At 50.9% G+C, this 13,510-nt stretch overlaps 1 protein-coding gene across 1 annotated transcript in view; it reads left to right on the forward strand.

Moving 5' to 3' along the window:
* Positions 1-3,089: 3,089 nt before the first annotated feature.
* The window catches only part of LOC122376961 (potassium channel subfamily K member 6-like), a gene marked incomplete at its 3' end in the record, with an annotated part of 29,381 nt that continues 18,960 nt past the window's right edge, over positions 3,090-13,510 (forward strand). The window contains exons 1-2 of the mRNA XM_043356937.1: positions 3,090-4,185; positions 6,507-6,647. Coding sequence (XP_043212872.1) covers positions 3,921-4,185; positions 6,507-6,647 — 406 coding nt within the window. The remainder of the gene's footprint in view (positions 4,186-6,506; positions 6,648-13,510) is intronic.

The raw sequence follows: 13,510 nt of genomic DNA on the forward strand, positions 1-13,510 counted from the left end.
CTAACCCATTTTATAATTGGCTAGTTTGAGGTCACCGGACTGACTTGATCCCAGGATTTCGTGTTGAACTACAAATAATTAAAATACCTGTAAGTAAGTAGCCTACTGCCTCATTATTGGAGAGCTTGAAAAGTTACTTTAGTTTGACAAAAAGACGCGATTTCTTTACTATAGCCATCTATAGCCAATGCGCTTGTTTCCCTTATTCTGATGTCACATTTCTACCATGCGCAATAAATCGCACATCACATTTCTGCTCCCTTCTCAACGCTTCCCGAATTACGAACACAGCTCTTAGAGCGACGTCTTAGGCAATCGGAAGTGCTCGCAACTCATCATCCTTACTCCGTTGCTTTCTGCATAGGTATAACAGCGTCTTCAGAAACAGCGATTGACGCAACGACAACGCAACGCAGCGATTGAAGCAACAATATCGATATTTTCGAGTAGTGCAGGGGCATCGCATGCCATGGGTGACAGAACAATGGCACGACCTGACCATGAGATAAGCGCCAGAATGTGCATTCATTCAGATATTCAGATAGTGCATGACTCAGCTCTCTATTTAAGGTTGGTTCTGGGGAGGTTGATATCCTCATTATGATTATTCTTCATATTCTGAGCTGGATCGGTGTTACCTAATATACCAAAAAGAGAGAAGCGGTTACCAACTCCCACAAATGAAGAGCAAACTTTCGCTCAGGCACTTCCTGTCGATTCCATGCATGTTTCCAGCGCGCGGACCCCGTGCGACCTCCCCGCGGTGCTGCCGCCGACTGAGCCGGCATAGACCCAGCGCGGTCACGGCCAGTGGGCGGAGTTTAGTTGGGCCCGGCGCAACGTGATTGGCCAGCGCTCCCATCCAATCCGCTGCGGTAGCGAACGAGCCTCTATCCGGGTGCAAAATCTTATTAGCATTACGAGCCTATGATAAGTGCTCTAAATATTGATATTTTGTTAAGAGACCATATTGATGAAAATTGGCGCTTGAGCTGAAATATCTAATGTCAAAATTTCAAGCTAATTGGACAAAAATTGAAGAAATTTTTGCCGAAAAGCAGGGTCTCATGGGGTCTGAAATGCATAGTAGGAGAATCTGTGTGTGTTTAGTGTGAGGTGACACGTGCGACAGTGAGCCGAGGGGTGGAGAGCCGTGCGCCGTGCGGCGTGCGGTCGTGACCTGCGGGGTGGTTACTGTTACCGGGGGTTTGAGGTTTAGTGACCTGACATTTCTTGAGCTGTGTAATTTAAGTTGTGGTGAGAATTGTGGCGAGCATTGGTGACAGAGGTGATCTGCGGTTAGTGGCCTGTGATATCGTGAAGTGGCCGTTGACCTGAATTTTGAGGGAATTTGGGCGATCTGGTGATCAGTAGCAAGTGAGGGTGGTGTTTTGCGGTCCGAGCTGTGTCGTGTCGGTGTCTTTGTGGTTTCAGTAATCTGAGATGTAGTGGCATGTGGCGTGGTAGCCTGTGACTCGGTGAGCTGTGTGCTTGTGACCCGTGACCCATGACCTGTATCTGTGTCCCTTGACCTGATGACCTGTGTTTGTGACCCATGACACAATGACCTGTGTTTGTGACCCATGACCCATTAACCTGTGGAGTGTGAGCTATGACCTGTTTCTTACGATTGATTCGGCAATCTGTCAGTCGTGACCTCAAGTGAGGTCATTGTTATGTAGCAATAAGGTTGGAATTTATTCATTTGAATAATCACATGAAAAGAACCTATTATTTTATCAGGTGTTTTAAAAGTATTCGTGCATTTCCCGACCCTGTTTTGATGTCAGTCCCTTTATATATTTGAATTTCATTTTAACCGGAGTTTAACATTTCTGGCAAAAATAAATCATTTAGGCTTGGACGTGCATTGGTTACGTAGTGTGTAGATTCCACAATCCACGTGACAACAGGATACGGCCACGGACAAACTCCACATACACTACGTTTCCATGACACGTCTAAATCGATTTAGCGAAATTTCACGTGCGTTTTTCTCGGAAACTATTTACCTTATGCAAAAAATGCGCGTAGATATGGTTTTAGCTATAGTTCGTTTTTCTTAAGTTTGCCCCCTTGCCCCTCACTGTAAACGTCTTTTTGAACACAGCACGAGAATTGCTAGCTGAATTACTGAGACAACTGGCTGGCGCACATTGATTTCACTAGATTTCACAGACGATCAATTTGATCAAATTTGTTTACTATTTCACAGACTCATAGCTCGTAATTACCAATACCTACAGCTCCACAGTGATAGACGACTTCTCAGGAATTATGTCTGAACTAATTAATAAATTGCACGGCGTTTAACATTAACGTTACATCGTCGGTGTTCAAAACTTATTTTGAAAATATTATTCATATCTCCAATACAATGTGCGCCAACCAGTTTTCTCAGTAATTCAGCTAGCAATTCTCGTGCTGTGTTCAAAAAGACGTTTACAGTGAGGGGCAAACTTAAGAAAAACGAACTATAGCACCTAATCCTATATTTACATTTTCAAATTACGCCTAAATGCTATGATGGAGCAAATCCTTTTTCAAAATCGGCTTAGATTGTGTCATGGAAACGTAGCTATAGTTGCCTTTTTGACGTGTTTAATTTGTCTCCCGTAACGTTACATCTTTAGTGCCCTGGTTTCATCGATACAAAATGCAAAGCTTATGCAGCTGATGGAAATGGATTCCTCAACATTTTTTACTTACCTTCTTAGGAAAGGTGTTTTAATTGATATTCCACCAGGCAACTGAAAAGTTTATTGCCTATTTTCTTAATATTTCCTTGCATATTGCGTGAACTCTTGCAGTGCTTCGCTCACTCCGTGTGGTTTACTGTGACATGTGTCCGTGTTTGGCTGTTTCTTTAGGCGCGATAGTGAGCTTATCAGTGTTTTGTACTCTGTGTTTGCTTGTGTTCTTAGTGGAGCAACGGGAACGGGTGGGAACGAAATCGTGTTTTATTGGCTACAGAGTATAGTTGATGGAACGACAAAAAGTGCTTGAGATGTGACTTAAATTTTACACGAAAGTCTCTTTACTGAGCATCCATTTCCTTCCATATATTACATTCGGCCTCATTCCAATTATCTTCGAAAGTTATAAGGCCTCGGAAACTCCATGCCAAGCCTCCAGTGTAACCCGTTACCCATCACCCGGCTCAGGTGCAGGTCACGTGACCGGTCCGGTCCAGGCTCACGCGGAGGAAAAACGGTGTCGACGCGGCGGGACCGCACACACACACACAGCGGCACACACACAGACAGACGGACAGACGGACTGCCCGGGTCGGGTGTCGGGTGTCGAGTGTCTGTGGGCGGAGCACTGCCGGTGTCGCACGTCAGTAGCACGTGAGGGTCTTCAGCCGTAGGCACCGGCACCTCAACAGTGAAGAGCCCGAGCGCTTCTGTGAATGAAGGGCTGGAACGCCTCTACCATAGCGCTCTGAGGAAAGCGCAACTTCACTGCTGTGACGACGTGTGAAGACGGCGTTATTGGCCAGGCTTAGTGCCTGAAGCTTTGCAGTGAGCACCGAACAGTGACGTCATTCTCAGAGACCTCAGTGACGTCATCGAAAACGGCTGGTCGTTGTGTGTGTGCTCTGAGAGCCCGCTGTTATCTGCAAGTGACCACACGATAGCACCTGAGAGGCTCTAGTTGGCGGGCGGGTGAGACCCAGGCCGGCCGTGTATTGCTGCTGTGACTCCGTGCATGCACAAGAACCATTGGAGGACTGTCACACCCGAGTGCTAATCACGAGGGGCCACTCGAGTCTGATCCGATCGGCACGGCTCTGTTGGATGCCGTCTCACTCCGCCTAACCAGGTGTGGTGTCCTCAAGTTGAGCTGCTTCACTAGGAGAGGATTCAGGGCATCGGCAGTTAAAACTTCATACCTCCCAGACGGACTCTTCCCGTACCATGCACGACCAGCTCTCGATGGCGACGGGTCACTACGTGCCGCTGGACGACTCGCGTTCGGGCGCGCCACGTGCGCACGTGCGCCGCTGTTTGTGCCTGCGGCGCAGCACGTGCCTGCTGCTGTTGGGCACGTGTCTATACGTGGCGTGGCTGGCAGCCGGCGCCGCCGTGTTCTCGTTTCTGGAGCAACCCGCAGAGGACAGACTGCGGAGCCAACTGAACGAGCGCATCAGCCAGTTCCTGGAGGATAATCAGTGTGTGCCAGGTGCGTCCGACGGGGAGAGGGAAGGAGCGGCAGGGGAGAGGGAGGGAGTAGCAGGGGAGAGGGAGGAGCGGCAGGGAGAGGGAGGAGCGGCAGGGAGAGGGAGGAGCGGCAGGGAGAGGGAGGGAATGATAGGGGAGAGGGAGGAGCGACAAGGGAGAGGGAGGAGCGGCAGGGGAGAGGGAAGAGCGGCGGGGGAGAGGGAGGACCGGCAGGGAGAGGGAGGGAGTGGCAGGGAGAGAGAGAAGCGGCAGGGGAGAGGGAGGGAGTGGCAGGGAGAGAGCTGTCGGATGTAAGAAGGGAGCGCGAGGGACAATGTGGGTAATTAATTACCTGTACTTAGCTGTGGGCAAGGCCATAAATACTGCTGCGGGTCATTATGGGGAATCGTGCACAAACCATCAGCTTTCGGGTCCTATAAGTTTATTTTAAAGATGTTACATGCTGATATGAATGAGCTATGGGCTTAAGATGCAAGCAAATTTTTTTCGTTGCGATTTGATGTAAGATTGACAACGGAAAGGATATGACATTTTTCTCATTTCCGACCTATGCTATAGCACGAATTAGGTGAATTACACAAATTTCAATATTCCAGTCCAGGCACATTTGATATGCATTATGCAATACATACATAACATACCATAGCACACGACGCTGAACTTTACCATAAAACATCAACTTCTAGCCTCCCTCGACCCGTAACTTGAAGACCCTTGAAGACAAATGCTAACTCAATCACATAACGCACACTCGCCGCCCTAAATTACCCTTTACTCCTTATGCACGAGTGATACTTTGTCGTGGGGCCGTTGTCCGAAATGCTGTACGGACAGTTATCCCTTCTGTCACCCTCGTCTGGCTCTGCGGAGAGTCCGAGTTTCAGTTGAAGTTAGCGCACTGACTGCAGTCACTGGCCTTAGGACTGCAGACGTAGCCGCGCCCAACCCCGACCAACAGCTCTGAACAAATCTCGGACGGCCGATTAGGCCACGGAACTTGGCCAGGCGACCGGTTTATGCTCCTAGTTGGCTTCCTCAGTGGCGGCCTCAGAATCAGTGCTTCAATGCGTTGTTCCACTCGATTGGTGGACAAACCTACTTTCAGGTCCGAAATGTGGAAAGTTTTGACGTAACTGCAAGCAAGTACATCAAACTGATTTGGGAAATCGCTTGCCTTGCCATTAGTGGGAGCGAAAACACTCATAGAGTGGGCAATAAATCTGCAGAAATCTGCAGAAGTGGTAAGTTACCGCAATTTGTAGGGTGAAGCTCTCTACTTTCAATGTTTATTTAGACTCACTGACAGTAACGAGTCAAGCTGCAAGACAAGCGTGCAGTTTCCTGTTAAGTGTTTGTAAAAAAAGGGGAAGCTGTAAGATGTACCTGACAGGGATTTTATAAGCTAAATTTCTGCTTTCAAAGGCTTCGCGACCTATACCGATGCTTTATTACTACGTACAAAAAATGGTTAGTCATTCAAGAATACGCTTTCACATTCCTGTACGCTGTCGTTGGTCTCTTCTTTTTAACGGAGGAGAAGTGCCATTGCTTTTGTATATGAATCAAGTCAAGGTAAAGCGTCGTTTTGGATTTGAGGTCTTAGCACCTATCTCCAATGTTAGGGTCTTCTCATCAGCTATTTTCCCACAAGTCTGCTCGACTTGAGGTCGACTGGAAAAATATATAAATCGGATGATATTCCAGTTTGCTTTGGAGTGAAGGAAATAATATGACGCCTTTGAAGAATGCAAAATAATTTGTTCACCAGCAGTAGGCAGTATACAAGGTCTTCTCATAATACACTTTCATACAATTAACTGTGCTGCTCACATCCAGTATGGTCAAGCATATACATGACTTCTTGACAACTGTGCCGAGTATCCTAAGCTGCCGACGCGATATCTAAGGCCCGCTCCGTTACATATCCTCGCGCCGGCGCTGGAGTCGCCACAGATGTGATATACTGTCATCCCGCTCTGGGTCTTCACTGGAGGGCCTCCACTAGAGATGTCAATCGGATACCAACTTTTTGGTATACCGATACCAAACCGATACCAACTCGGTATTTGGTATTTCAATCCTAATGTGTTCGGTATTTTGTTGGTGTCATGAACCATCGCTAATGTTTAAGAGGCTAAGAAATATGTAAAAAATTGGTATTTTCCTCATGTTCCCAAGTTGGTTTGGTTTTTGGTATTTCTCTACGGTTTGGTTGGTATTTGGTTTGGTATCGATATTCCGATTTTCCGTAATTGACATCACTAGCCTCCACACAGTTGAGGTTCATTCACAGCCCGCTCTGACGCGTCCCTCTGCCGGCAGAGTCGGCCCTGGAGGACCTCATCACGGAGGTGGTGCTCGCCAACAACCGCGGCGTATCGGCCTCCAAGAACATCTCCACCGGCTCCAACTGGAGCTTCGGCCAGAGCTTCTTCTTCTCGGCCACCGTGGTCACCACCATCGGTGGGTCCGGGAGGAGAGGGGGTGCACTGTTGTAAATAGTAAATACCCATAAGTAGGTCCTTCGCGGAGGAGGGCAGGGGGCTGCCGGCACTGTCACCACCGGAGGTTTCTAGTTTCTTTGGTACTCAGCAGCCCAACATCCCATCCGAAGATACGTCCTTCAGCCTTCGGAGCTCCGCCACATCACTTTCGATTGGTTCTGTGGTCTTCGGCTTTGCGGCATCACTACTGATGGGTCATTCGATCCTCAGGGCACTGCAACATCGCCAACAAGGACAGTCTTGAACCATCACCCAAAGCGCTGTAGTGCCACATGCCAACATGTAGCGTAGATCCAGATGTATTTACCGGCTCATATCTTTTCTCATTAATGTCCTCTGAAGAGTGCGAGCTCAGTTATCACAGCGTATTTGTGCAGCAATCGATCATTAAATACGGACACTGGGTGCCCGTCGCACGATCGTGAGCTAAGATTGCCATACTACACGGAAGTTGTCGTAGGTAATTCTTCACTACGAGCTCACATTCCCCCGACGGCGTGACCCATGTGTGGCTGTGCAGGGTGCATGTGGAGTGTGGAGCTGCCGGCAAGCTAATTCTGTAAATCGGATTACACATGTCCACCGGGCTCAGGGTTGTCCCGGGTCAAAGGTCATAGTATGCGTGGGCGAGGCGAGTTCACTTCTGTCAAATGGGCTTCAGGTGGACCATTGTCAGCCGGAAAGTTCAGGCTCTACCGGTCAATCGGTTGTGGCTTTAATGAGAAATGAGCTAAGTCAACCAGCTGAAATTTTCAGTGAACCATTGAAGTAGGTTTATAATCGACCATTATTTTCAATACATTTTGGAAGATAGAGAAGGGAACCAAGGAAATATTTTCAGAGACATTTGTAGGTTTACTTAGATACCAAAGTGCCAATGAAAAGTGTAAAAGCTCCACTTGGCTCCGTTTGTCTTCAATTTCTCTCAAAGCACGCGTCGGAGAGTCCATTTAGGAAAGTGTCGAACGGCCGCCGCGGCCCTGACAGCTCACCGGGCCTGTGTGCTGAAACTCGAGACGCCGCTGCGGAGTGTGGACGTGTTTGGACCCGTGGCGGTCTTCGGTCGATTGTTCGAGTGTTTGAGTTGTGAACGATACAGAGGGAGCTGAAGTGTTGTCACAGGTGCTATAGAACACCTGCTCTTGCTGAATGGGATCAGGGCCACGGGACAGGTGTAACAAAAACTACAACAAAAAACCAAACAGGTGTAAATTGGGTTAGCGGTTATAGTACAATGGGTCACAGTTCCACCTTTGTTACATGCCATTCAGGCCATTCGATTTAGGTTGTTGATTAGCCTTATGTAGATTTTGAATAACGACTTATAAGATACTAAACGACTTTCATATATCAAACGATACCGCGTTTGTTTTTGAAAGTGTGCCTTTGGCCGCTAAGATTAGTTACTTCTATTTTTCGTTTTATAAAGTTGTATTTTTATTATGTTTATTGTTTAAATGAAGCAACGATTTTACATTGCTCGAGGAACATTTTCCATTATCAATGACCATTGCATACTACTGTGATCGTAATTTGCATATATAAAGTTTCAGTATTCTTTTTTTTTTTAATTGGCATTTCGTCTTAGCCGACCACGCCAACGCAGAGAGGTTCCGTTTGCATAAACGCGTAGCTCGGAGCTTTATATATGCATAGCTTCATAAAGTCGCTGCCGGTAGTCTCGCTATCTCTGGATGTACACTGCAGGTTTAGGGGGGCCTCACTGCGTCTCACAGCTAATGGGGCCGCTGTCAGTGAGTCATTCCCGGAATGTGTTTCCTTCACCGCCGAGCAGGCCGCTGTCGACCCCGCCAGACACCAGCTCCATGAACAAGAGTGGTGGGCCTCGTTGGGGCGGCGCGGCGGCTGATGGCGCCCGTCCATTAACCAGCCACCTGGCGTCGTGAAATATCGCTCATTCAAATCACCAGTGCCACGTTAGCTGAGCCCGACCCGGTCCGACGGCCCGGTCCGACGGGCCGTTCCCGGTGATCTACGTGACCCGGGTGGGCTGCCGGTCCCCAGGGGGAGCGGCGATATGACATTAGGGTCAGCCGGGTCACTGCCGCCGGCGCCGACCATCCCTCTCCCGGACTGGGGTCTCCAGGGACCGCCACTCCGCCAGTAAGTGGGCTGGGCGGAATGGGCTGTCCGCGTGGGCGGAATGGGGGCGGAATGGGCTCCCCGGTGCCGGTCGTATCACACAGGAGTGGCGGAACCTCGGAGAAGGATCCGCCCGGAGTTGGTATGTAATATCTCCCTCATACAGTCAGCACTGCGATTTGATGGTTATAGGCCTTTGTGCTACCAACTTATAATCGCTTGTTTTTGTTTTATAAGGGTCAGGTTTTTATTGAATATAACGACTCATGCAAGTTGTTGGTTATCTTCGCTTTTTATTTATTTATTTATTTCACATAATCCGGTCATTCCACAGTACAGGGCTATCAGTGGCGTATCCAGGGGGGAGGCCAAGAGGCCATGGCCTCCCCCTTTGGCATCAAACATGCAAGTGGGCCCTTTGGGTCACTTGAGTGCAATGATGTACACAAGGGGGCCATGGGGGCCCTGAGGGACGCCCTGGTTACCTGACGGTCCCCCTGGTCACCTGAGGGTCCCTGGTTATCTGAGGGGCCCTGGTTACCTGAGTGGCCCCTGGTTACCTAAGTGGCCCCTGGTTATCTGAGGGGGCCTGGTTACCTGATTGGTCCCCGGTTATCTGAAGAACTCCTGGTTACCTGAAGGGCCCTGGCTACGGGGGCCCTGGTTACCTGAGGGGCCCTGGTTATCTGAGGGGCCCCTGGTTATCTGAGGGGCCCCTGGTTTCCTGAGCGCCCCTGCTTACCTGAGGGGCCCCTGACTACCTAAGGGGCCCGTGATTGCCTGAGAGCCACTGATTATCTGAGAGGCCCCTGGTTACCAGTGGGGCCTCTTGGTATATGAGGGTCCCCTAGTTATCTATCTAATCAGGGGCCCCTAGCTACCTGAGGGGCACCTGATCCCCTGGCCAGTGATCTGAAGAAACCCTCGTCACCTGAAGAGCCCATGTTTACCCGGGGAGTACCTGGTTATATGAAGGGCCCCTGCAGTCACATAAAGGCCCTTAGTTACCCGTGGAGCCCCTGGTATAACCGTCCCCTGGTTATCAGAGGGTCCCCTGGTCACCTGGTGGGCCCCTGGTCAATTGAAAGACCCCTGGTCAATTGAAAGACCCCTTGTCAATTGAAAGTCCCTGGTCAATTGTAAGGCCCCTGGTCACGTGAGAGGCCCCTGATTACCTGAACGGCCCTTTATCACTCAGATTCAATGGTATGGCCAGGGGCGAGGGGGCACGTGTCCGTTATAGGGATTAGGGTCCCCTCGCGCCCGAGAGGCCCTGCGGTGCCAATTGGCGACAGAGGGCCCGCGCTGGCATCGCTTCAACTGAAGAGGAGACCACAGGGCTTGTGAGAACACCCCATGGGCTCTTGTGTAGCCACACTTATCTCCAGAAGGGCCTCACGCCAGGTTCTGATGGACCTTGCCGGCCCTGAGGGCTCTTGCCGTCCAATAAGGGATCAGCTGTAAAGGCCCCATACCCGTTTGCTATGGCCCCACGGCCCACACTGGTGTTTCTGAGGGCCCTTACAACGGCGCCTGCGAAGGCCCCCACTGCCACCTCTAAGGGCCCCACACCAGTGCCTCTTAAGGGCCTACATCGGCGGCTCTGAGAGCCCCCACACCGGCGCCTCCGAGGGCCCTATGCACTGCAGCGCCCTATGCATCTGACGGTCACTTACCAGCGACTCTGAGGGCCTCTTACCGACCTCTGAGGGTCCCTTGCCGGCCTATGAAGGGCCACCATTAACTTTCAGGGCCCCACACACGCCTAATTGATGGCCCCCACCAGTGCCTCTAAGCCCTAAGGCCCTCACAACGGCGCCTGTGAGGACCCCACACCAGCGCATCTGACGGCCTTTCACCGACACCTCTGAGGGACTAATGCAGGTGACTCTGAGGCGCTCGTTCGCTTCACTTCCTCATAAAATACCGTGTATTTTATGCACACTTCTCAAGCAAAAAATAATACTTTTATCTGCCAATTTTGCACATTTTCTCAGGGCTAAGACAGACAGACAGACAGGCAGACAGACAGAGGTACCCGTCTGCAAGGGGGACCGGACCCATTGTGCCCAATCCCCTCATCGAAAGGTTTTGGATACGCCCCTGTCTGGGTTGACGGCGGCATCCGGGTGACCAGTGGGCCCCTTTGAGAGCAGGCGGCCCCCTCCTGGGCGAAATCCTGGCTACGTGCCTGCTTGAGTGTCCCAAGAGAAACAACCTTCAGGGCCTCATCCAAAGTACTGGCCCAAGCAGCAAGTCAAACTGCGTCAAACTATCTTAAAACGCCATTTGATGGCCCTCATAGGCCCTCAGAGGCCAAGGCCGAGCCCCCAGAGGCTAGCGTGGGCCCTCAGAGGTCGCTTTGGCGGCCATAAATAAGCTTAGACTCGAGCGTGGGATCCTTTGACGCTGGTGTAGAGCCCCAAGGAGTCAGCGCTTAGCCCTCTAAGACCAGCGTGGGGCCTTCTAAGGCCATTGTGGGATCTTCTAAGGCCAGTGTGGGGCCTTCTAAGGCCAGCGTGGGGCCTTGTAAGGCCAGTGTGGGACCCTATATGTCCAGCATGGGGCCGTCTATGTCCAGCGTGGGGTCTTTTAAGCCCAGCGTCATGGGACCTTCTTAGGTCAGATTGAGGCCCATTGGCCACCGAGACTAGCTTGGGGCCCTCTGAAGACAATGTGGAGCCCTTTTAGGCCAGTGTGGAGCACTCTGTGACCAGCGTGGGGTCATCTGTCATCTGACTTTAGACTTTAGAGGCTGGTGCTGGACCCTCAGAAGAAGCCAGCATGGGCCTTCATAGGCTGACTTCGGGCCATTAGTGGCCACCTCGTGGGCCTCGGCAGCCACTTTTCAGATCTTATGCATGTTTGAGCCTCCTGAGGTAGGAGTGGCCCTTAAAGGCCGGCGTGGGACCCTCAGGGGGCATCATGGGCTTCTAGAGACCGGCGTGGGTTCGAGAGCGACGTAGGGTCGTCAGACTGACTCAAAGACTCCCAAGAGCCAGCGGAAGGGGGGAGCCTGAGGTCAGCCATAGCATGGGTCTCCTCCTGAGGTCATTATGGGGCCCGGAGGCCAGCGTGGTTCACTCTGTTGCCGGTGTGGGGCTTTCAGAGGCCAGAATGAGCCTTCAGAGGTCGGAGTGAGGCCAATGTGGGCGACATAAAGCCATCAGAGTCTAGATCAGAGTTCAACCCGAGTCGGGTCCTTCTAAAGTTAAGAGTGCCCTCAACCAGCGCAAGATACTAATGCCTGAAACAGACTCTTTCCGCAGTCAGGAAATCGCATGCGAGAGCCTATTCCAATACATGGAAGCACGCTCGCATCAATCGCACGCACCTCCCGGATGCGATTGATGCGGGAAGAATTATAATGTACTAGAGGTACAGGTTTACGCGATAACTGTATGTTTTGATTTATGTTATGTTACGGGTGCATTAGTTTGGGTGATTGACTTGTATTTTTAGATGTATTATTTGGATAGATTTGGGTAGCTGTTTTTAATTAAACTGTAAGGGTTGGTGATATGTGCGGGGTGTTCAAGTGTTTTGTATGTTAGGCCCTTTTTGAACTTAACCCTACCCCTACCCTACCCTACCCTACCCTACCCTACCTTACACTAACCTACCCTACACTACCCTACCCTACCCTACCCTACCCCTACCCTACCCTACCCTACCCTACCCTACCCTACCCTACCCTACCCTACCCCTACCCTACCCTACCCTACCCTACCCTTACACTACCCTACCCTACCCTACCCTACCCTACCCTACCCTACACTACCCTACCCTAACCCTACACTACCCTACCCTACCCTACCCTACCCTTCCCTACCCTACCCTACCCTACCCTACCCTACCCTACCCTACCCTACCCTACCCTACCCTACCCTACTACCCTACCCTGCCCTACCCTACTACCCTACCCTACTACCCTACCCTACCCTACCCTACTACCCTAACCTACCATACTATACCCTACCCTACCCTACCCTACCCTACCTAATTCTACCCTACTTAACTCTACCCTACCCTACGCTACCCTACCCCACCATACCCTACCCTACCCTACCCTTCCCACCCTACCCTACCCTACCTTACCCTACCCTACTACCCTACCCTACCCTACCTTACCCTACCCTACCCTATCCTACCCTACCCTACCCTTACCCTATCCTACCCTACCCTACACTACCCTAACCTACCATACCCTACCCTACCCTACCCCTACCCTACCCTACCCTACCCTAACCTACCCTACCCTACTCCTACCCTACCCCTACTCCTACCCTACACTACCCTACCCTACCGTATACCCTACCCTACCCTACACTGCCACCGACAGTCCAAGTTTCAGCTAAATCGGCCCAGAAACGGCTGAGATATTACAGAAACAAATTAATTGTATTTACTGGCGAATCCCCTTGGCGAGCGGTGCCTTGTGTCGGCCTTCGTTGTCAAAGGTCAACGACCTCCCAGCTCTGATGCTTTTGACTCAGTTTTTAAGCGAACAACTGAGCCTAAAGCACGTGCCCTCTGCTCGGCGCCGGTCGCGGCCCCACCACGTGCACACCGCTGAACCCACACCCTCGAAAATTTAATACGACAAATGAATGCACGCGCTCGACTTGGCATGAAAATTTCACCCCCGTAGCCCTTACCGTTTCCGAGCAATAGCCTGTTTTTGCCGATTCTAATGCTAACCCTATGGCGCACATGAGC

Source organism: Amphibalanus amphitrite, unplaced genomic scaffold (genome assembly GCF_019059575.1).
Source record: "Amphibalanus amphitrite isolate SeventyFive unplaced genomic scaffold, NRLGWU_Aamphi_draft 002427F_arrow, whole genome shotgun sequence".
Taxonomy (NCBI): domain Eukaryota; kingdom Metazoa; phylum Arthropoda; class Thecostraca; order Balanomorpha; family Balanidae; genus Amphibalanus; species Amphibalanus amphitrite.